The sequence below is a fragment of the Schistosoma haematobium genome, chromosome 3 (assembly GCF_000699445.3).
Source record: "Schistosoma haematobium chromosome 3, whole genome shotgun sequence".
NCBI classification, from domain to species: domain Eukaryota; kingdom Metazoa; phylum Platyhelminthes; class Trematoda; order Strigeidida; family Schistosomatidae; genus Schistosoma; species Schistosoma haematobium.
In genome coordinates, this window is record NC_067198.1 from 28805213 (window position 1) to 28830011 (window position 24799).

Consider the following 24799-nt stretch of genomic DNA (forward strand, 5'->3'; position numbering starts at 1 on the left):
AGTTGGCAATATTCTAGCGACGTGGCGTAAGAGAGAAAAACCTCTACATTTTTAAACTACTGTTTTCTTCAAAAAATCATTTTAAACAAATGGGAAAATTTTACAAATGAAAACTAAGACAATATAGGAAGAAAGGACTAGGGGTTACGAGAGAAGTGACACAAAAATGAAGGTAATATCGTATGTGACTACAGAACCTGTAACTAACAAGCAAAGTCAGTGTTTTTTATTGTTTATTAAAATTAACTTCAGAAGGAACATATTTCGAATAGGTGAAGAGATGAGAACTGGGTCTGAAGTATTTGAAATAATGATCCTTTAGAATGATATATATCAAATAAGTAAACTCAATGCTTTTTGAATTGTTTTAGTAATATTTTCAAACTGAAGACCAAAACTTTTATGAAATTGCACCTATAAATTATACTTTCAGAAATAAAATATTCAGCTTTTCCAAATGAATGACACTTTGAATCTTTATAATCTGGTCAAACTTTTAAAGCAGACTTGACTGTGTTTAGTTCCATTAATGATCTAACTCGTTTCTAAATATTTTTGAGCTTGAGGTGTGCATTTCCATTATTGATGTCATTTTTTTCTGATTAGTAGTTCATAACTCAGAATGGAATTTTAAGATTAGCTTTATCATTCTGTTTTTTTAAAAATTTCTTTGTACTGGTACTCGACACTGGGTTCGGGTCCCAGAGTGAACATCAACTCTGAGATGTAGGTATGTCCAACTGACGAGTCCGAAATAGAACTAAACGTGCGTCCTGGATCGCACTGATAGCCACTATCCAACTTTGCTCATAATGCTTATGAATCAAGGCAATATCGAGGCAATACGAACAGTATGCACATATTCTATTAAGTGACTGATCAACTGTAGTCCTGAACATCAATGGGAAGATTGAAGTAAACAATATTAAGTGAATTTACCCTATTGAATCGTTTACAATGAGCATGTATGATCAGATAATTTGATTTGTATTTCAATTGTTCAGTAATTGTTTAGTAAGCATAATATACGTTCCTTCTTTTTATTCTTTCTTTCTTATATTCAATTTTTAATGTAGTTTGTCAATAATAAAAGTAACAAGAATAATAACTAGTGAGTTTCTTTTATTTCTACCATAGTTTCATTTTCGGAAATGTAATAACTCCAGTTATTTAATCAAAATCAATCCATCTATTTTTCATCTCAGTTTTGTTGTTTTTTCTTGTTAAGTAGGATCATTTTTAACTTCCAGTGTAACTGATCATATTATTTTGGATATATTTGCTTGTATTAAGTTAAAATAAAGTTATCACAAAAATACATTTTAATTTTACCGAAAAGAATGGTTTTTTATATATTCCGGCTTAAACAAAAAATTAATTTTAATGGTTATCGTCATGAGTCAATTGAAGCTAGACCACCACGGAAAACCCGCAGACAGTGGACGGCCGTTTCGTCCTATTGTCGGACTCCTCAGCAGTGCGCATCCACGACCCCACCCCACGAGATTCGAACCCAGGACCTATTGATCTCGCGCGCAAGCATTCCATATGATTCGGAGTGAAAATTTAGTTGTCAAATTACCAAGAAATTGAAGATATTCAACGACATGACAATTTTACTATTTAGCTTATGTTAACAAACTTTATCGTTGGATCAGATATCTCAAATCTCCTATGGATATTTAACTCGAATTAATATGATACGAATAAGAAATTATTATAAGGCATAGTATATAAAAAAACTCGCTAATGGTTTCAAATGACTATAGAATTAATTATTCAAAACGAATAGAGAAAATAAACTCTTTTTAGTTATCCGAAGGGGTTTCGTGGAGATTTAAGTAATTTCAATAGTTGAAATCATGAGTCAAGAGGCATTTCCTGGAGTTCTAGTGAGGAGCCGTGACCAGTGGAGTTAAACTGAGTCTGTTGTGAGATATCGGCTCACTGAAGACAGTGGTGTACGGTGGCGCAATTTCGTGGATTGGTTGAAGTTAGACATTAACACCACTGGCTGCAGGCTCAGTAGTCTAATGGTTAGGCGCTCGTGTGCGAGATTGAGAGGTCCTAGGTTCGAATCCCGCGGGGGCAGGATCGTGGGTGCGCAGTGCTGACGAGTCCCATACAAGGGCGAAACGGCCGTCCAGTCTTTTTAGTTAGTTAAAATTTCTAAATTCGTCTGAGATATTTTTAGTAGCCTAATATTATACTTAAATTTTGTATATAAATTATTCTTATCGATTTTATTTTCTTTATCTGCAACCTAATGTATAAGGAATAATGTGTATGTAGTAAAGTCAAGATGTTAATCACTATTTATTTACATTTGTTTACTGTATTAAATGTGACTGAATGACAAAACAGCATCGAATTTAGCTGTGAAAAATTCCCATGAGTTATTATTAGTAAGTTGATGGAAAGGTTGACATTTAGTAATGTAAAGATTTTTATGTTTTAAGAAAAGTATTTTTTAAAATTCTACTGAAAGCCATCTTTAGGAAGCCCTGGACAATCAGTTTTGTCCTATTTTACACTCATTACCATAGAGTCTCTATAATCCTGTAAAGAATTGATTCTAGGCATGTTTTACTCACTTCTATATTAAAAGATGTTACAACTGAGCTATCAGGGCTATTAGTATGTAAGATCATTTATGGGAAACAAAAGAATAGAATATTAAGTAACTTTGTCTTGTGAACTACCAACATAGATTACAGTTCTGGGATATTAAACAATAATGACTAATTTCACTAATTAATAAAAAAGTGTTTTTTTTAAATATTTAGTCGAAGAGTATATAAATGAAACGATTATTCAAGTTTAGTTGTAATCAAGGAAAAGATCTTGAATATATCTTAGTTTCAAATACTAAATCCTAATCAAAACAGATTGTTAGTTGGACTAATGAGAAACGGAAGTATTTGACTATATAGAACGTTATAACATGACATATAACAACTTATTTTTGTTAAATTAATTACAGTCAATATGTAAGAAAACAAAACTTCTAAATATCTGTATTTTAAACATTAAAATTCTTAGTTAACAGATTGAATACTTGATAGATTTAACTGCAAAGTATTATGATTTGATTAATACCATTATCAAAGTTATTCTAATGTATTTATAGTTATGATATAATTTATGCTAATGAGTTGATTAAAACTAAAAGTACAATTTCATAATATTTTTTAAAGTTCTACAACGACAAAAATCGGTTGTTACATTTGTTTACTTTATAAAGATTAAAGATGACTATATTCCATGAACTATAATACATATCATGGGACAAAAAAATAATTAAATTAACAGTTTCATATATCAGATTATAGATGCAAAAACTTTTTAAACGAAATTGGTCTATTAGGCTTCAAAATATATCAAGAAATGTAGTTTAAGACTGATATTTCAGAGATTTTAATGATAAAAATGTTCGCTGGATTCCAATCTCTCAAGACGGGATCGTGGATGTGCACTGCTGAGGAGTCCCACAACAGAACGAAATGACTATTCACTGCTTCCGGGTTTTCCATGGTGGTCTAGCTTCAATTGATTCATGATCTGAACTATTGAAAAGTGTTTTTATTAAGTTTTTTCTTAGAATTTTATATGTTTTGGTTTACTTAACGATCGGGCTATCTTTTTTTTTATTATCAAATCGCTTCATTTTCAAATCATCGCCTAATAATTTTCTAAATTGTTGTGTCTTAAATATGTGTATTAGTTTACTTAAACAGAAATATGTAACACTTCGAATTATTGAATGCGTCCATTAGTAACGTGAAACACTTTTGATCAGTTTAGTAAATCTAAATTAGAATATAAACGTAAATATATGGTTGAAATTTGCTTAGTAAGTAATTATGAACACTGGACACTTCTTACATGTTTAGTATTATAAATAAAGGAATTTATATTAAAGTGATTATTGATCTACATTCAAAGACGTAAGGTGTATGTTATTTCATTTTCAGAAACATGATATTATATTTCTTAAAAATTCTCAGAAAACGGTAAAGGAATTCGCCTTTGATGATTTTTTTTCTAACATTGATCCATTCATTATGTCAACAGTCGCCACAATCATTTACTGATTTTTTTTATATTTTTTTTATCAACTTCATAACCCTTTGTTTCTATTAACAAATTCTTATAATGTAACAGTTTATGTTGTTACTTTGTTGTGTTTTTAAAAAAAAACCTTTTAATCAATAAGAGGTCATATCGTGGTGACAGCAACTAACTTATTTAAAGTAAACAATTAACAATTGATCTAATTTATTCATTGCTAAGTCTCCCTATTGTGATTTATAATTTGCCTATTATGATTTATCATTATCACCTCTCTCACATGTTTAAACTCATTTAGATGTCTAATTAAAAAATAATAATAATCAATAGTGAATCACTGATCTAGTGAATCCTGCTGGAATTCATACTTTTAATAATCAAATAATAAATTATGTTCCCTCTCGTATTATGATTTAAAAAATATGATTTTAAAATATCCCATATTATCACCAACAGCTTTGTATAGAAACTATATGATCAAGGATGATATTACAAATACAATAATATAATTACTGAGTACAAAATAAACAGTTGAATTAATGAGTCAATTGAAGGTAGACCACCATGGAAAACCTGACCGTCCAGTACTTCCATGTTTTCCATGGTGGTCTAGCTTTAATTGACTCATCAACTCAAGTAGGAAGTTACTAAAATCTCCACAAATTCCCCTTCTGAGAAAAATAAATACTGATTTTTATAGAATACTTGATATTATAAAACCTTAGAATACATTTTTACTTAGAAGTTGAATGCTTGTTTTGGTCAGAATACTTTTAAATGAGGTAATTATAAATATAGCATTTTATATTGTATTGAAATAATACTCATTTTCAGTGTCATATCTCGATGAGAATTATGAATGGTAAATTTTGAGGACTATTTATGGACAGATAGGATACATATATTTTTAATGTATAGTTGTTAAGTAGTTAAACTATGCATATTCATGTTCCTCTTAATTAAAAGGTTTATTTTGACCCATAGACTATTATTAAACGATTTGCCGTTCTTGAGTTATGCCCAGTTTTTTAATTACAGTCTCTCACAATCACAACCACTTTTCGATAGATCTTGTACAAATGTTATTTTCTATTTTATGGTACAACGTGGTCTGATTGGCTTGTATATAAACCCAATATGTTTGTAATAAATGATTCATATTGCAGAGGCTGAGGTTGGTGTTCTGGATTCAACAGGCAAGGCTAGACAGGAAGAAGGACCGATAGGGACTCTAAACTGATCGTACGGGTTTATGCGCCGTTGGTCCGGTCGATAAGGCACTGCTCACCAATTGACGATATCATTACTTTATATACTAATAGGGCACAAGGTCACAAGTTATAACACTTAACACATCAGTTAAATTCTCTATAAGTTTACCATTTCTTTTCTCTTGTATATAAATCGCAAATATGGTGAGATATCTGAAAGTTACAAAATAATTCCAGTGTTTGATTATTGATATGAGTGAATTTTTCTAAGGAACCAGCTTACAGGACTTACAGATTCTTATTCAATGTCTACAAATGAAAATTGCATGTTTAACCATAATGAGGCAGGTAGTACTGATGTATGTCAAAGAACTCCGTTTCATGGTTTACTTTAAATGTAGTCTCATGTTTTCAGTATTTCTTTAATATGGTATAACAATCTATTCAAATCTGTTAAATTATCTTTAAAATACTACTGTGAGAACTTATATTATTCAAATGGAAACCGAAAAACAAAACAGAAACTGAGATAGAAAATCAAAACTAAACATTTCAATGTGATAATTTACCACTTCACAACTTTTAACTTAAAAGAAATAAAGGGAAGATGAATTAGCGACAAACACTACTTGCATATAAAAGCCAGGAATTGAAGACAGACAAATAAGCATCTTACAATACTGATTTCACTCCAATTTCCTAACGATATTCTTACTATACAAATTGTCAGTATTCTTTATTAATCATATATATATATATATATATATATATATATATATATATATATATATATATATATATATGACCAAAATTTTCGGTATTTTTCAATAAAACCACATGTCAACAATAAGTGATCTAATATATTAGTTCACTTCAGTGAATAGACACGTTTTTTTTGGATTTTATTTTATTTCGTATTCCAGTACATTAGAATTTTTAGGTAATTATTAAGTTGTTTTTTTTTACACAAATTTCACAATACATGAAAATATCACTACTGAAATGAAATTCAGCAATATGGTATATGACTGAAACCATACTCTATAAAAATTTCATATTTCTGATTCAAAACAACCAAGCTATCAATTTATTCATTTTATTCTCTAATATCTTTTAGATTCTTTTATTATCTGATATGTATACATGGTGGAAACTGTCTTCAGTTACTTGATATCGTTAGAAGATTGCAAAATAATTTATGTCCCTATTTGTCATCAATATGGAATAAACTAACTTTATAATGATGAATGTCTAGGGAACAAAAAGATAAAAGTATAAATAAATTATGATGTGACAATGATTCTAAAAAAAGTTGTGTTTGATCTAAAAGCTTCCTTTTTAACCTACAATGTAAATCTTCATTTTGTTCATTATTACGAATGTGGTGATAATGAATATTCCATTAACTTTAACAAGAAAAAAAAAGCTTTTATTACATCAAAAGTTAGTCTTAAATAAATGAACTCATATAATACAATGATCTGTTTTATTTCTAATGAAGTCATGATGAACAATGAAATGAGATAGATTATGGGATTATTTTGAATAATGTATAAGTTTTTCTTTCAGATAATCTTCCATTTATCAATTTTCAGTAATTGATATATAAAAAAAATATTAACTCATTTATTAAATAAATCAAAGTATCGTCATATTCATTTATTCTAAATGAAAAAGAACAGAAAAACAAAAGAGATTTTCGTTATATAATTGCTCATTTGTAGCGTAGTTTTAATTTCAAGTTATCCTATGACTGATTTATAAAGTTATGGAACATTTTTCAAAAAAACAAATCACCTTGTAGAGGCTAGTTCCCTCTATATCTGATTCCAATAAATGATATCCCGTTAACTGAGTATTTAAGGTAGGCTAAATCTCCTAGTAGAATTATGGATTTACTCGAGATTATTCAGAAGCCTGAACAACACCAGTTATAGAGATAGGTTATTGTTAAAGATAAATAAAATCCGCAATCGTACAGCGAGCAAGCACACTGTGAAACCAAGAGCGTGTGTGAGTTAAAAATCCATATATATTTTTGAATGTCAATCAAGTGTGGATAAATTTCAATGGTTAAGATCATGAGTCAGTTGAAGCTAGACCACCATGGAAAACCTGGAAGCACTGGACGGCCGTTTCGTCCTATTGTGGGACTTCTCAGCAGTTCGCATCCACGACCTCGCCCCCTGCGAAATTATTGATTATCTGTATCTTACAACCAATAGGATAAAAGATTAAGGATTGATATGCAGACACGTGCTCAATCATACACATACAGAAATTAACATAGTGAATTAAGTTTCTAAATTACAATGAGTAGACAAGTAATACAATAGTTGAATGGGCTTGCTACAACCTAATCCATACAATATGATTGACTTTCAAGCATGAAACATTTAAAAAGAAACGATTTTTATGTTATGGAATTTATGATCATTAACTAATTAGATCTAAACTGTGATCAACATTCAAACAATCTAAACAAATTTGTCATTCATATTAAACTTATTGTTTATCTTTTATAATTCTAGGAGATTTAAGTTATAAACTTTATTAAAGTTGAAATCTGATTATCCATGAGTATGTACCATTAGTTATTTAAATGCAAATTCATATGGTAATCAAAATAAAAACAATCTTATGATTAGTAGTTTTTTTTTCATTTAAAAGAAGTTGCACGAATTTTACACTAGTTAAACACTAAGCTTTTGCAAAATAGAAATTTATGTAATCTATTATCATACGTTTAATCGTCCTTGTGTAAGCTAAACTTTTTGTTCTGTGATAAAAATAACACTAATAATAACTTTTGACAAACAGAAGGAAATATTATTTATGGATATAAAACTTCAAAAGCTTGAACAACACTGTCGAAACTAATATATATTTGAATTCCATTGGTAACATCACTGAATAATTTTAGTTAAACAATTGTTGAAAAACAAAAGGCAATAAAAAGCTGATTAGTTATGGTATCGGGCTTGTCAGCAGTGCGCATCCACGGTCATGCCATTAGGATTGGACTCAAGATTTTCGGTCTCATGATGATGATGAGTTTCATAACAGGACAGAACAGTTATTTAGGGTTTCCTGATTCTCAACGGTTGTTTAACTAAGATTATTTCGTGGTGTGAACTATGAAATTCAGTAATCTTCTCAACACCTTTAGATTGTAATTGCTCATTTGGATTGCACTGTTGTAACAAACATTAAAAAAATCTCTTGATTAACTGATAATTTAGATTTATGATAACATTTAACTTATTAAAAAATGTCACTTATTTTGGGATCATACTGAATCTCTCGATCTCCTGTCATCTGATATTTGAAAAGAGCATATTTCTGTTATTGAATGTAAATCAATGCAAACATTACTGTCATTCTTCTAATCGGACAGTAAATCAATGAATATGAAACTTAATCAACGATATATATACATATCTGAACATATGTCTTGCTAAATTACGTTTCATTATATTTTATAAACGTAAGTATCCTTGTAATTCATATTATTGTTCACATATGATAAAGTGCTTTATATTGTTACCAGACTTAATTTGAAAAGTGTAATAATGTACAGATTTTGTGTTACTAGACCCATACTTTTGAAAATATTTGAAATACATTCTTCAACTAACCTCTACCTTATGAGAATTTATTTCCCTACTAATGGAACAATTCTGAATCTTATTTGATCTCTTCTGCATACACATACATATTAAGGCTGTGGGATTCTTTAATTCAAACAAGAAAGTAACTGACTATTTATTATACAGTAGTTATTAGCCAATTTATATAAGTTTTTAAGACTTCCACATATTTCAATCAACCTATTGTTATTAATACTACGTACAAATTTTTGATAATTTTAAGTTACTCTTTAACCTTATTCATTCGCTCAAGTCATTAGTTCAAATAGTTACGAAACAATTACAGTTAAGTGAAGCACAGATGTCTTTAATCATTTTTTTGATAAAGTTACTATTATTATTACTAATGTTTCTTTTAGATATTTCAAAAGATGAATGGCATCATTTTGACTGGTTCATTGTTCTTAAGTTTATGCAATATGGCAATGATGCAAATTGTTGTAGAAAAAGTTCCATTGATAAATCATAAACAAAGTGAGTTATAGCACATGCTTAGAAAGGTAATTCAATTATGATTTGGTGTCCTTCTATTTCAAACCATTTCCTTTCCATTTAGTACACATTCGTGATAAAATGTGGTTAACTATAGAACTTAGGACATCGGTTTCGTCATTTTTCGGACTCATCATTTACGACTAACCAAAAGCCCATCAAGAATATCAAAAACGGGATAATTCAAGACGTCATAAATCAAATTATTACCTTATTTTGGTGAGATCAGTTTGTGTCAAAGAGTGTCATTCATTTAATCTTCTACAATACCCAACTAAAACTTACTTGTATATTTCGTGCAAAAATCGAACCGAATCGATAGTGTATCAAAGACAAAAACACTGTATATCTTGTATTCAAATGACAAACGTGTTGCAACAGTCGATGAGAGTCGAATCAACCTTAGAATCTGATTAGTAATTGGATTGGCTTACTCAGAAACTCTGGGCTAATCTCCTTTTGCAAAAGAGAAACTAAACAAATTCAATAATCCTACAGCAGTTTATGATTATTGTTCGCTTTCCTCTATTGCCAAACGTTGATTGGAAAGTGACTACAAAGATGTATCATTCGGTAATTCAAACAGTTGCAAATTTTGACCATTTAATCAGTTAGTCAGTGAATCATGATCAACAAAAAATCCGAGCACATATGTGGATTGACCTATGTTGTTATACCACATTTATAATTATATAAACATCACACCCATTGAACAGGTTAGTGATTATGTAGAATAAGTATCTCAGTGGATAACATGGTGTGTGAAATTAGATATACTGAGGTTAAGTTCCACCGTGGACATAAACTCTAGGATACAAGTACATCCAGCAGATAAGTCCCAGTTAGAGTGAGATCTCCTTCCTCGATTTCACTAAATATTCACAGAATTGCTCTAACTCCGTCCATTTATATTAGTGTATATAGCTGATTAGAAGAATAATTATATATATATTGAAGCTCGGGTCATGGAAACATTTTCAATCTTTCTAATATTTTAGAAGACAGCTTTGACAATAGCTTTTATCTACCCAAATCATTCAGTAGTATATATATGCTACAGTTAAAATATACAGTGTGAATGATGTCAGTTAGACTGTATGACATTTATATTGCAACATATATATTTTTAGATGAAACTTCACTTGAATTTGGTGGAATAATCTTCTCCTTGCTCCAGAACTCGACCGTAAAAATACAATATGGAACGTGTTCAACTATAATGGACCTCTCACCAGTAACTCCTACAGAAAACTCAACACGAACTGGTACTCGTTCCATATACGAGTAAGTTTTACTTTAATTGTACACATTCTTTTTATAACTTCCCTGAATAGTATTCAACAAAACTTAAGCTTGGTCAACGGTTTATTATTTGAATAATCTAAGTAATGTAACGTAACTTGTTTAATAACTTCAAGTGCTCGCCGATTTGAGTCGTACTTTCTGTTTGAGGAGTAACATTGCCTACTAGTCAACTGCCAAAGTCAAAATAGGTTAAACACTGTTCTAGTCTGATAATCAGCGGTTGACATTTGAATCTAACTGTTTACTTGACAATGAAATGAGCATGGATGATAATTTATTGATAACATGTTATATGGTATGAGATATATTATTGTCATTTTCAATTCTTCTTACTCTTCTTCTTATTATTATTATTATTATTATCATTATTATTATTATGTACTAAACAAAGTGATATAGAATTATCATTAACTAAAATGCTGAAGTTTTACGGTCGCATCATCAGCATAGTTGTTGAACTTGGGAGCTTTATGAAACAGTTGAACTTAGTTATTCACTGTCCAAATTCATCATAATTATAATCGATTTCAGCACGATAATAATACAATAATTGAACACTGAATTCTAACTAAATTCATGTTCTTCAGTCCTTAATGTTGATCAAATCCAATCATTAAAGTTGCAATGTAGTTGGTAGTTTAAGTGACTGAACATCGTGGTGCAGCATATTTGGTGTAATATAGTTGGAGAAGATGGAGGGGGAAGCCATCTATTTGGGTTTTGTTTTACGTGCGAACCTGACACACATGTACATCAGTCCAAATTACCGAGCCACCTAAACACAACTAGGTGAAGTTATCAAAAATGCTCAAACAATGTGGTCATCGGCAAGAGTAAGAAAAAGATGGCTAATATAATTAAGGAAGGGATAAATTGTTTACCGAATAAAACTTGTTAAATAATTTTAAAAATTAGGATATATGGGTAGATTATCAGAAACTAGATCTACATTACAGGGATCAATACTTTCCCATGTCATCCACCATCTCAAATCACTGGTTGTCGTTATTTGGTAGACCCCTACCAAGTATTCCGCATTTACCAACATATCTCATGCCAATATTCAGTGACTTCATGGGCCCCTTAGCTTTCCGATGGCCTATTCCTACTCCAGACAACAATCAGTATGGAGGTATGCGATGCTTCAGTGCATCCCAGCCTCCTCAGTTGTGCACGATTTTAATTTAATTTCATGAGTTTGTTGCTCTCTGCATCTAGTCATGAACCACTCCTGTAGTCACAGTTTATCATTGGATCTATTTAAACTTTATGTCAAAGCCAGTCATTAATAAACAAAAGATTCCTGAAAATTAAAAATTTCGACTCATTTTTGCATTGTTTTTTTGAATCTTCCCACTGACGTTTAGGACTGCAATTTATCAGTATTTTATCGGCATATGTGGACCCTGTGAGGACTATCTCTATATTGTCTTAAGTCATAAGGGTTATAAGCAGAAATAGATGGTGATTATTAGTAGAATTTAGAGCGCGTGTTTCGTTTTATTTGGAGTTCGAGTCCCGGAGTAAATATCAACTCTGAGACCTAGGTATATCCAGATGACGAGTCTGAACTAGGGCGAAACACCTGTCCTGGATTCCACTTCTAACCACCATCCATTTCTGATTATTAAAAATTTCACTCTAAACGTTTATATTTATTAACTTGCATTAATCTACTGCTCTATTTCTTACTTAAAATCATCATTAATTTTCATTAAGTAATTGTTCGGTAAAGAAGAGGACACCAAGAAGGCAGAAAAATCCTGAATAAACATTTCAAAATTTATCTCATTTATAAATAATAAAACCAAAGGCGGGAATGAAAATAAAGAAACAAAATTGTGTACTGATAAATCGTTCAATCAGTGAATAAATCTTCAAAGGATGCTTTTTTAAAATACATTTTGATACTTTTGATTTTTAAAAGAAAATATTACACCCTAGTTCAGTTCACGTTTTTTTCAATGAAACATCCTAATGTATAGATTATTAGTTATGAGATTCATTTAGGCAAAGACCTAAGTTCCCATTGCTAAAAGTTATCAGCTTACAAGATTAGGTGAAACCATTGGCCGTATTCACTAGTTCGAATCCGATTCCACAAAACATAAGATTAGTGGTAAACAGTTTTTGATACGTGAGTAACACATCAGTAAAGATTCTATATTCAATATATTCAATAATAAAATCTCAGGGATAAATATCTGGAGCATATAACATCTGGTATATTATTTATATAAACATTATTTCAGAAGATTCTCATATGATGTTAAAAAAGACCTACATAAGCTAGTGAAGTGTCACTAAAAAGGACAAAAGTGATAATCTGTAATATTTATCTCTTATGGTTGGATGGTGTTCCAAGTTGTATAATCATTTCAAGGTTTTTATGAACTTGTAAGTTAACATGGGATGAAAATAAAGTGTTCAAATGTGCATGCATTAGTTTGGGAAATACAATATTTAATATTGAATCATCTCTTGAACGCTTAAATTCTTAATACAACACTGCCATATTAACATCAAAATCAACAAAATACTGCATTCATCAGTACAGCAGAACTCAATATCTCTGGAAATATTCAAGTTGAACAACTGAACGAACTTTTATTTCCGGACGAGAATCTAAAACTTTTATAATGTGACAGAGCATTAGATTCTCACAAACTCCAAGTGGTTTGAATAAATTTTATAAATTTTGTGTTGATGCTGTTTCACAGATTCTTCCAGGGATAAAAACAAACTTAATCTTTCATCACTAAGCTGAGTTACGTTTTACAATTTCAACCACAGAACCTGAAAGGTGAATGTTTGATGAAAAAGTTCAAAGAATGCAAACAATTAGTATACCCAATCGAATAGATAAATTCATGCATGCTGAAATAAGCAAATGTATGTCTCTAATCTCTACGCAGTCGTAAAACTGGAATCATGACAGAGGTCATTTGTAGTTATATGATATAAAAATTCCGTAAATTACGCTGGCCTATTTAAATCATAAGCTTAATTCGATAACATCGATTTGCAATCAGGTTTGAGAATGTGTCAGATAACTGAAGCGGAACTGGAAACCACCAAAACTCTTATTAAATGCTATATTAACTACTGTAACCGTACGGTTTGATAATCTACAGCCTCTTGACAGCGATATTCAGTATATTGAACACTAGGTTGTAAAATGTATACGAGTAACTGAAGTCACTTTTTCAAGAGAGGTTCTATAATTGAACAAGGTTCGTTCAGTAATTAAGGATGGAATGACAGAACTCAGTGTTACTTATACGGTATTACAAACAAATAGGAGCAATCCAACCAACATAGAGATGAGCAGACAAATAGCCTTTAAATATTCTCATTTTGCAGAATCCATTTATTCACAAGTGAAGCAAAAATGCTCCAAAATAAACTGCGTACAGTCGATAATTAACAGCTAGATTCACGATGATCACGATGGGTTATCGGATTGGATCATACTGTTCTTGCATGGGTTACATAAGAACTGACCATCCTTGTCACACTAATACTGGCACAACTTTAATATTTTGAGGTAAGTCTCATTAGAACGAATACCAGAAATCAGTAAACAAAAAGTCATCAGTAACTCAGAGGTGGGTAATTATGTAAAACAGTAACATGGATTGAAATCCAGTCAAGTATTATGTCTTCCTACAAAGCAAAGTATAGGGTGACGTACCAGCCTCTTAAGGTAAGCCATTTGTCTCTTCCGGCAAACAATACTGTTCTTCAAGGCACACATGTCCGTCATTAGTACGTGTTTTCAGGCGGAAATCGCGACAACCCCTGGGTATTGACGCGCGAGCATCTGACTTGGGACAAGTATACGTTACATGAATACCGGTAACACATAGGTTTTCACTTATGCATCTCGTGATGCACACATAGGTATACTTTTCCCTTGGGATGGTAGATGGTCACTATTTCCTTCAATTGTATTTGCTTCCACTTTCAGGTACCTATGGGTCACATGCATACCACTGGTACCATGAGCTTGCGCTCATGCACTTCATAACATACACAAAGGTACAAGCACTTTTAAGGGAGGGAACGTGGCTACCACTCCCTTTGCTTGCATTTACTACCCATCTCATTTTTGTTTATTTTCAGACCTGCGCTTTTTTTGGTTAAGCCAATTTTTTGTTATGGGGCAGACTATCCTTTAGGCTGAGCTCGCTATGCGTACCCTTTACTTACACACACACACAACTACACATGTCGAGACTGATGTAATTCATACCCATACATACATACTCATAGGGCAGGTCTTTACGATTTAGCTAAACAGCTGATATATTTGCAAAATTAATAATATAAACCGATCCTACTTGCAATTCACTCATGAAATCTAGATTTAAAGACTTAATATGAATTAGACAAATTATTTTTTTATAAATGTAGCTCACTCACCTATTTTGTTGTCCTGATAATTTTTAATTTCAAGTAGATAAAATTCAATATTTGAATAGGGTAATCATCATTATGACCCAAAATCTACTCAGTTTGTTCCATTTTCTCATGAAGAAGAGTAGTAAAGTGTAATCAAATGTAAAAAAAAGTGTTAGAAATAATTAGACTGGTCTTAGTTTTACTGATATAAATATTCAAAAATTCAACTATACTTCATTTTAACGCTAGAGATGCCAGCACAATCATTAAAAGTAAACTTCACTGTATTCATCCTGTGGACATTGAGCTTAATTACAGCTGAAACAAACTTCTATACGATACCAATAATAGTTGATAGAATGGGTATGTGAATTGTTCTCTTATCATTTTTGTAATTTCTGTATTTGTATTTGATTGACTTATGTCACTGGTAAACTTAGGAGTAACATTACTAATATTATACATTTAAATGAATTGTTTTTCTCTCAAGAGAGGATAAGATTGTGTATAATACGGAATATACTATTTCATTAGTTGTAAACACTTCAGACAAAGTAGTTGTTATGGAAAAATTTAAAAATCAACTATAAATTTTTTAAGGTACCCAACAGGCACATTGTAACTCGATGTCTAGAGTAATTTGTTTTCAGAAAAAATCATACCTGTTTTCCATGATATTACATTTCATGTTACTATTTTCTGTCGGCTAGTAATGGAATCATTGAAACCCATCATATTTTATAAAATACACCAATCAGATTCAGTTGACTTGCAACGAGTGTAATTTTCTTACTGAAACTCTAGATCAGAACTTACAACCACAAATAACAAAGTGTTATCCATGGATTACTGATTTATGATGTTCACCTCTTTAATTATAGAAGTCTCTACTATAATATAGATTAAACAAATCTATCAAAATATCCATACGGATTCACTATTCACTACCATCATATAAAACAGTGGTAAATATTTATTTGATATTCGTAATCAGTCATTCATTATCCGAAACCCTCTTAATGTATTACTGTTTTTGAGAGTTCTGCATTCTGCCCTGAGCAGTCATTAAACCAGTAGCATCTGACTAGCGAATGGTAAATGTAGCTTTGTTATTTACTCAGTGAGTAGATCGGCAAGGAGTACATTTTACACTGAGGTCATTATATCTTGATGACTGCATTTTAATGTATTTTATGTGTTCAGATGAATGTTATTCACAAACGTTTATTGAAAACGTAAGACAATAAGGTCACTTCTCTTAGTCTGGAAATTCATATCGGTATGTACACTCAGCCAGTAAACTTTAAAGTTTACAATAATTGTCACAACTAAACTTCATTATCATTATGTCTGATAGTTAAGGAATATCAATTTAATTCACAGATTTTCTTTAGATATAATCAGCAGAATCACACGTATTTGATAAACATTACACAGAATCACATATGTCACAGTAATTGTCTGTAAATATTTACGTTATAATTAAAAGAGCTGTCGCTTTTTTACATCATATATCTTTTTGTTTAGGTACAATGAAATTTACGTTCAGTGAAGTGAACGTAACATTCACATTAGATCGAACATTAACACTCCAATGTAAACAGCGTACAACAGTACTAAAACTAACACCACCAACTAAAGAAGAGAAACGGGCGCACGGTGGAAATCGTCCATGTTCATTGTAAGTTAAATGAATTCGGTGGGCGTATATTATTCAAGAGTTTAACTCACATTAATTCTTTTTGACATTTTGTAGCCTTATAGTGGATGACTTCAGTGTTTACGACGATGATTCGTCTGTCGAAAAAATAAGTTTATGAAGCCGTTACAATAAAGAGTCACTAAAGACAAAAAACTCTCATTTCATAACATGGATTGATTTTAGGTAGACAACGTTTGAGAAACAGAAAGCACTGGACAGCTATTTCGTCCTAACATAAAACGTCTTATCAGCTATTGAGTTGAGAGCTCAACCTTTGAACCGCTGATTTATATTGCAGTACATTTGATCCAGACATCGATATTAAAGCTCTCTATGTGCGTGTCCAAACCAACTACTTAAGTGAAAAATACAGAAGACAAGTAAGAAGCTTCATTGACCGAATAGAGAACCTAATAGAGAAATATATGCACACCCTTTCATATCTAATTGATGTTACTCAGTGTGTTAAGCTACAAATCTAACGACCTTCACAACTTCCTACTATTATGTCCACCACTTATTTTTGTTGGATGTTTAACTGGATTGTGATTGGTACAGGTAGAACCCGAATTTTATGACAAGTAATGAGAGGAAAAAGACTCTTGATAAGCATTTATTCGACCATAGAAATATATCAAACTGATGTTTGGACACACCACTCATTATTATGATTTATTTACGTTTAGATTAACATTCAGGTTGTATGAATTGAATTTAGTAGTAAATAATAATTAATCAATAACTTACTAGTTGAATACTTATTTACAATAATATACAATCAAGCATTCATACTCAAAAGATCTATCTAATTGATCAAGTCAAACAATAACTACTCAAGATGTTATTCAGTGCCAAAGATGATCAGTTTTATATGTCAGTCGAAGTCTAATCAAGTCATTGCTCACTATATCACCTGTATTAACAGTTATCAATTAAATCTAAACATTCATAAATATGGATATTAAGATATGAAAAATAACTAATTAACGATTAGAAAACGACCAAAACTGATTAGCTACATAAGTTCTGTGTCAAGGTATTTTATAATGTAGGACATTGTTGACTAAATAAAATCTATCGCTGTCATTCCTACAGTAGTATTTTCATTTTAAATTCTTTTCAGTACATTGCACAATAGTTCCCGTTCCTAACGAAATAACTGCAGGAAGAAAGTCATGCAAGTTTATTCTCAAAACGCCGAACTCAATTCGTAGTAGCATTTGTCTTAGAAGTAACGCTAGTGATATTATATATTTTCTGAATACATTCTATTTTTGGCCTAAATAGTCTTTTCTTTTGGTTTCTGTCTGACGGGCTCAAAATTAAAAGAGATATATCATGCATAATCAACTTCACATTGTCCATAAATGAAAACCTAGATTTTAAATACAATGGTCAAAAGTATAGACTTGTTGGGGTAGTATATGATTAAGACAGTACATGGGGCTTGTGAATTCAAAACAGATTTCAACAGACGGATGAAATCAAAAACTGATGAATTGTAATTACCTTATTACTCTCTACAGTCTGGTATCTTTTGGAGTAAATTATTAATTTTATTTACCTCATAACGCCACAATATTGAACTCAGGAACAGAAAATAAGTTTTAAGCTAACTCTAACTGTTTTCAATTTTTCGGTTGTCTTCTCATTTGTGAATAAATTCTTCGCCATTTACTAGTGATTTTTGTAAGAACAATACAATCAATCTCGTCTTCTTTTTTCTAAACAGAGTTTAAAATTGTGCTTACAGTCCCATGTTGTGCTAAGTATAAAATATCGAATAAATTAATCATTTTAATTACTCTCAATTAATATCCATTGGGTAAAAAGAACTGATGTAGTGTACAACCTAAACAACAAGCACAGCACTATAGGTGTGTTTGTCTTATACTATGCATTGTATGGTAATGCTGTTCAATTTATATGTTTGTATAGAATATGCTTTATATTGAATTTGAAACCATAAAATTTCACATACTGTAATCGTTATGTTTACTAAATCCATAACTGGAACCCACAATCCGACGACAAGTAATGAGAATACAAAGACTCTTGATAAGTATTTATTCGACCATAGAAATATATCAAACTGATATTTGAATACACCACACATTACTATATGATTAATGTACAATCAAATTAACATTCAGATTTGTGTGAATTGAACTTAGTATTAAATATCAATTAATTAACTATTTGAATACATATTTACAATATCATACTGATCAATTTTCACACTGACCTAATTTTCTCCCTTTCATTCTGTCGTATCTGAAGTATACATACGGGAATGTTATATAGATACCTAGCGAATGGGTTGAAAAGAGGCAGCAAATCAACAGAGTTTATCGAATTTGATATTATTTTATTCTTGATTCGTAATATGATTTTCATTTAATAAGATATAGGAAAGCATGACATTAGTTGCTTTTATAGGTCATAAGTAAAATTCTGTGATACATTTTTCCAGTGGCTTTGCTTTCAATTGTTTGAGGATCGTATTTGCCTCAAATTTAGTTGGTTTATTTTCCATTTCACTGTAAAGTGTTTCCTTTATTCTGATTTCAACTGATTCAGGCCAAAAACATTTGAATTTAAAATGCAATATATTATGCATTGGAGTTAGTTTTCTTTATGAGCTGGTTTTCAAAGTGATCTCAATGAATGACGAAACCTCCCATCAAACACATTAGCGTTTGTACAAGAAGGCAACCAGTAGATATGCACCACATAAATCATTCGATTTGTGTGAGGGCTGGGATACTGCCCGGGTGCCCAAACCGAAGCAGGTGGTTTACTTAGAGGGCCACAAACCGAAACTTTGACCTAAAGGTCTGATCTAAAGAGCAGTGGAACAATGTCAGGAGATGCAGTTCCATGATAGCCGGTGACTAATAACCGGTTCATACACATTTTGTCGCTTCAGGATTCTGGAGCCCGTGTGCACCATTGGTTTGTAATTAGAGTTTTGCAACTTCCCTAGATGGATATTCTGTATCTACCAACCCGGTTAAAGCGCTGGAAATTCGCTTTCTGTCCTCTCACTTTCGTAAACGACACCCCCGCCACGACAAGGCAGTTGGTAGGACTTCCCTGGTAGTGGTTGTATGAACGTGGTCATTTGAGAGCATTTCGAGAGGGAGAGCTGACTCTTCACACTCTCGGTCGTACCAGAACATTTAAGGGGTCCTATTAGATTCGACTGATCCACACAAAATTAACCAACTATTATTCATCAATAAGGGTTGAGAAAGCTTTATAACTTTTGAATATATATATTTTTGGTAAGCTATTAACTATCAGTTTTAAATCAATGATTAAATGTTCATTTTATATTCAGAACAATTTATTATATATCGTACGGTGTTTCATGTATTTAACTGATCACATCTAGTCAACTAGAAAACGACAAGTTGTGAATAATTATAATAATTCTAGATAATATGAAGTTAAAAATATTATTTCAGTGAAAGAAATTTTTAAGCATAAATTTCTTTTGCATCAACTTGTTACTTTTTTTCAGTGTTTTTACAACGTAATCATCACCAGTCTGAAAATGAAATTTCAATAAAAAAAATGACACAACTGGTTAAAACAAAAGGATAAACGGGGATCATATTATTAGATTTCATAATCAAATATGAATAAAAATTGAATCAGGACTCATTTGTCACTAGTGAAGAGTTACCTTTATGGTGTTTGGACATTTAACGGGTGTTTTTTCCAATCCATACGTATACAAAGTAACAAATTAAATGATAAAACCATTGGATGTATTGGGTATTTTCAATAAATTCCATACTACTAAACTATTTCAGTCCCTGCTATTCAAAACTACAATTGGTGAGAATATTTTGACAGACTTACTTCTCAAAAGGATTGCTTCCTCGTTATTTATAGTCACAAGTTTATTGTAGTTTATTTAGTATATAGTTAGTAATCGGGATATTGGAATCCCGTTTTTTCCTGCTTTAGATTGATCAGCTGGATGTATCTGAACCTCAGTAATGATTTTCATATTGCGAATTCGAACCACTAGTTTTTACTTCAACCCTAACGTTTTATCTACTTAGATAATATTTAAAGAAAAGTTGAAACAACATGTTAAGTTATTGAAGTCGTGAATGTAAACATAGTGTTTCTTAAGTATTGATCATTTTAACTGAACATTTTCTGCCGAAAATGTTTTGGGTAAAGCTAACGTTTAACATTAGATTTCATAAAAGTTGTGATTTATATAAAATATTTTTTCTTTGCAAATGTCAGTACCTAGTGGCGAATAATACTTACAAAGTGATGTTGATTTACAGACTACTGTTTTTTTTGGTAATTGGTTTGAAATAAACTAATATGTTGTGTAGTTAGTAATAATCAACAAGGTTTTCTAGAATAGGGTCTCACGCTTATTGGCACTAGTCAACAAGGTGTATCCGTAATCTTGAGGTAACCGATGTTCCAGGTAGGATTCGAACTGCCATCATCCGGCTTCATGGTCTAAGAAGTTACCAATGAGGTATTTGTGCCTCTACTGACCTTTAGCAGAAATGACTGATCAATAATTAGTGACCAATATGATATTCATTTTATTGCATAACATTTCAATCTATTGTACAAGATGCCGAGTCACTTCGACTAACGTCTACACTGTAAAGTAACCAATTAAGTTTGATCAGAATCAAAAATCTAGAGAACCATGACATTGGTCCTCTCCCATTGACTATCCAATTGTAAACTAATATGATTTTTATTTACGCTTTTTACTTTTATTTAGAGATTAGTTATAATTAACTAACTAAAGTTCCGTTTTACAGTTTTGTATTCTCTGACCCATATCCTTCAATCTTAGTGATTTATTATCACTACAGATAATATTATAAGCGGTTACTTTAAATTTTAAACTTTTATTGTTGTACTATTGCTTAAATGTTGCTCTTTTTCCTGATTATCAAATGACGTCACATAACAATTACATTTTTAGTAATCAGTTCAATTATCATTAAATCAAAACAAATATAACTTTTTGGATTTAATTTAGAATTTATTTGCTAAATACTATGGTTACATCCATTTTGTAAAAGAACTTTTTTGATGACCAATAAACAAACTAATTATGTCAGTTTTATTATTATTAAATACTTCAATTTTCTTTCGATTTAAACAAACACAATACCTATTCAATTGATTAAAAAGAATTACAATTACTTAGTCTGATATGAATATTGTAGCTTACGAGTTTTACAGTTCAAAATTCTCTATTCCTAGTTTTCTTTAGCAAATCGATATGTTAAATGCTTAATGTTATATGAACTAAATAATCAGAGTTCATAAGGTAAAATTCTTTTCACTGCCATTTCAATGTTGAAGGAATATAATATTTTTGAATGATTTTTATTTAAGTTTTTTTGGATAATCTATCAATATGTAGTACATGTTTGTAAATTACTTAAGATGTTGCAGATCAGTATACCGAAACATGTATCTACATGATAGAATGTAGTTAGAACATACACCAACATAGTTTAATAAGATAAATAAGAAAACAATCGATATTCTTTAATTATTCATAAAATTTTAAGTCGGCAGATATAAACGCTATTTCTTGATGGCTTCCTTTAATGTATAAATTAGCATGGTATTTACTATTAGGATGACTAAAAAAACAAAACAAATCAACCTATTAGAATTAAAATTTAGGTAAAAAAAAAAATAACAATCAATTATTTATCCTACAATAACGGTTAGACTAAGGACTGAAATTACATAGAAACAAATATTTTATGTCTTTGTTTCTGTTTTTTTGTGTAAGAAACTTGTTGAAATACCCTGTGCTGAGAATTCTATATTGTACCAAAATATAATATTGAATAAGGCCATTAAAATTAATAATAATTCTCATAACTTCAAGTTGTCCCATTACAATACAAGAGAAACTTCATCAAATGCTCGGCCCAATAAACCAAATTTATTTGTTCTGATGAGTTTTGAAGAGAAATTAAAACTTGTTTATAGTCTACTATGTATATACGTATGCCAACCAAAGTTCTTAACGAAACGTATATCTGGAACTGAACCCATGGTGAAATTATTAGCCGTACCAAAAAAAGCCTCTGTTCCTGAAGTTACAGTTCACAGATGGTGTAGCGATTTGACGTATACGAAAAGCCATAGAATACGCAATCAGTGCAGCTAGGTTACCCCCTACTTTCTTCAATCAGCTAGTAATAAGTTCAAGAAACAAGGATAAATTGCCTAGTTTTTCTACTGTTGTGTGTATGTGCCATTTCAACTTCTCCGACTAAGCTCGTTATATGAGTGGCACAACTAGGCAAATACACCATCGTATATTTAAATATCACCCCTTATAGTTCACCAAAGGTAAAACGGAAGTAATAAGAAGCTCAGTCTTGGCACAATTATTTGATACCGTTCATCAAGTCAATAAAAATTCAGCTTTTAAAATTATTTATAAAATCGCACCAAACAAACCCTATGACTCCAAAATTCAGCTTTCAAATACGACAGGAGCCACATATTTACATATCGATAAGCCTAACCTCTCCGTACAGAAATAGTTTGTTAAACCTCCCATTTTACCATGGTCTTCTACTTAGACACCACTATATCGGTTCGACTTTTCTTCTTTTTTCCTTCAAATTTTCCAGACTTTGACTTTATTGACATTTTAATTTTTAATTTTACTATTACATAAACTGTTTAATAACCTTATCACCTAATTTTCGTATCACCCATTTTAATAACCACTTATTATGACTCTCATAAATATCAGAAAATGGGTAGATCAATATTTCGTTAACTAAAGTTTAGCTACTTGTTGTCTAATGTGAAAAATTCCCTACGGTTATGTCATTTGCAGCTTAATAATAGGTCACATAATTGTTTTTATCTATCCATTCAGTAGTTTTTCAAGTAACGAATGTATTTTTCTTGTATCTATCTGTCGGTGTAAGTTCATTCAGAAACTCGTATTGATGTAGTCTTTATAATAACTGACCTTGTTATTTTATTCCATATCAGTAAAAAGCCTTTTTATTCTCTGTAGTGCATGTCAATATTGCAATACAAATAATTACTTGTGTGAGTTTATTACAACATTACTTTATGCAGTAAAAAGTATAAAGTAGCAGTAATTCAGTAAACAATGCTTGCTTAACTCAGCTCTAACAATAAAAAAACGTTTCCAAATAGTTCATTTTTGGACTAGGTATAAATTTGCTACAAACTGACATTGTTCATAAAAATATTATTTAGTTTAGAAAAACTAAAGTTTGTCTCATTATCATTAAATCTTGATAACACTACTATGAAGGCACAAGGAAATAGGCATTAACTAACAGAAATTCGATTGTTAGATGTCTTTAGTATGAAATTACCTCAGGAGCCTTTTGTTCATAGTGCTGGACATTACTTAACCTTTCTTTGAACGTGGTTGACAAATTTACGAATTAAACAAACAGACAAGCAGACCTTACTAATTGAATTTCATTAAACAGACAGATACGATTAATCGAGATTGAAAATTTTATTGATGGTATAAGGTTTCGTAACACAGTAACCAAACATTTGAATTGAGCTATCATCAAATAGATTTAATATAAATGTAAAACATGAAATTTAAAACTAAAATGGATTAAGAAAATGTAAAAATTCAGTTTGCTTATATCAGTATTAATAATAGCAAACCTAAACCATAGAACGGTTTAGTGATGGGCCTCAGTTTAAGTATACCAAATAAACTATACCTAAATAATATTTCCATTCCGATGACGTATCTTGAGATTACACTGAGATCATCAAACAAGTATCTTCTAGTGCTGTAATCCGTTTATTGTATTTCCAAAAGATTAATAATAAAATCCATCATTTTATTAGATATACTATGCAACAATAGTATCGATCAATTCATAGCATTAATAAATGTCTATATAGTAGAGAATTAAAGA

At 30.8% G+C, this 24799-nt stretch overlaps 1 protein-coding gene across 1 annotated transcript; it reads left to right on the forward strand.

Moving 5' to 3' along the window:
- Positions 1-8736: 8736 nt before the first annotated feature.
- On the forward strand, positions 8737-12500 carry MS3_00010630 (uncharacterized protein; the record flags this gene model as incomplete). The annotated part of the gene is made up of 4 exons (XM_051219019.1): positions 8737-8769; positions 9292-9406; positions 10555-10708; positions 12449-12500. Coding segments are annotated over 4 exons (354 nt in total), but the record flags the coding sequence as incomplete, so codon positions are not given.
- Between the last annotated feature and the right edge of the window lie 12299 nt (positions 12501-24799).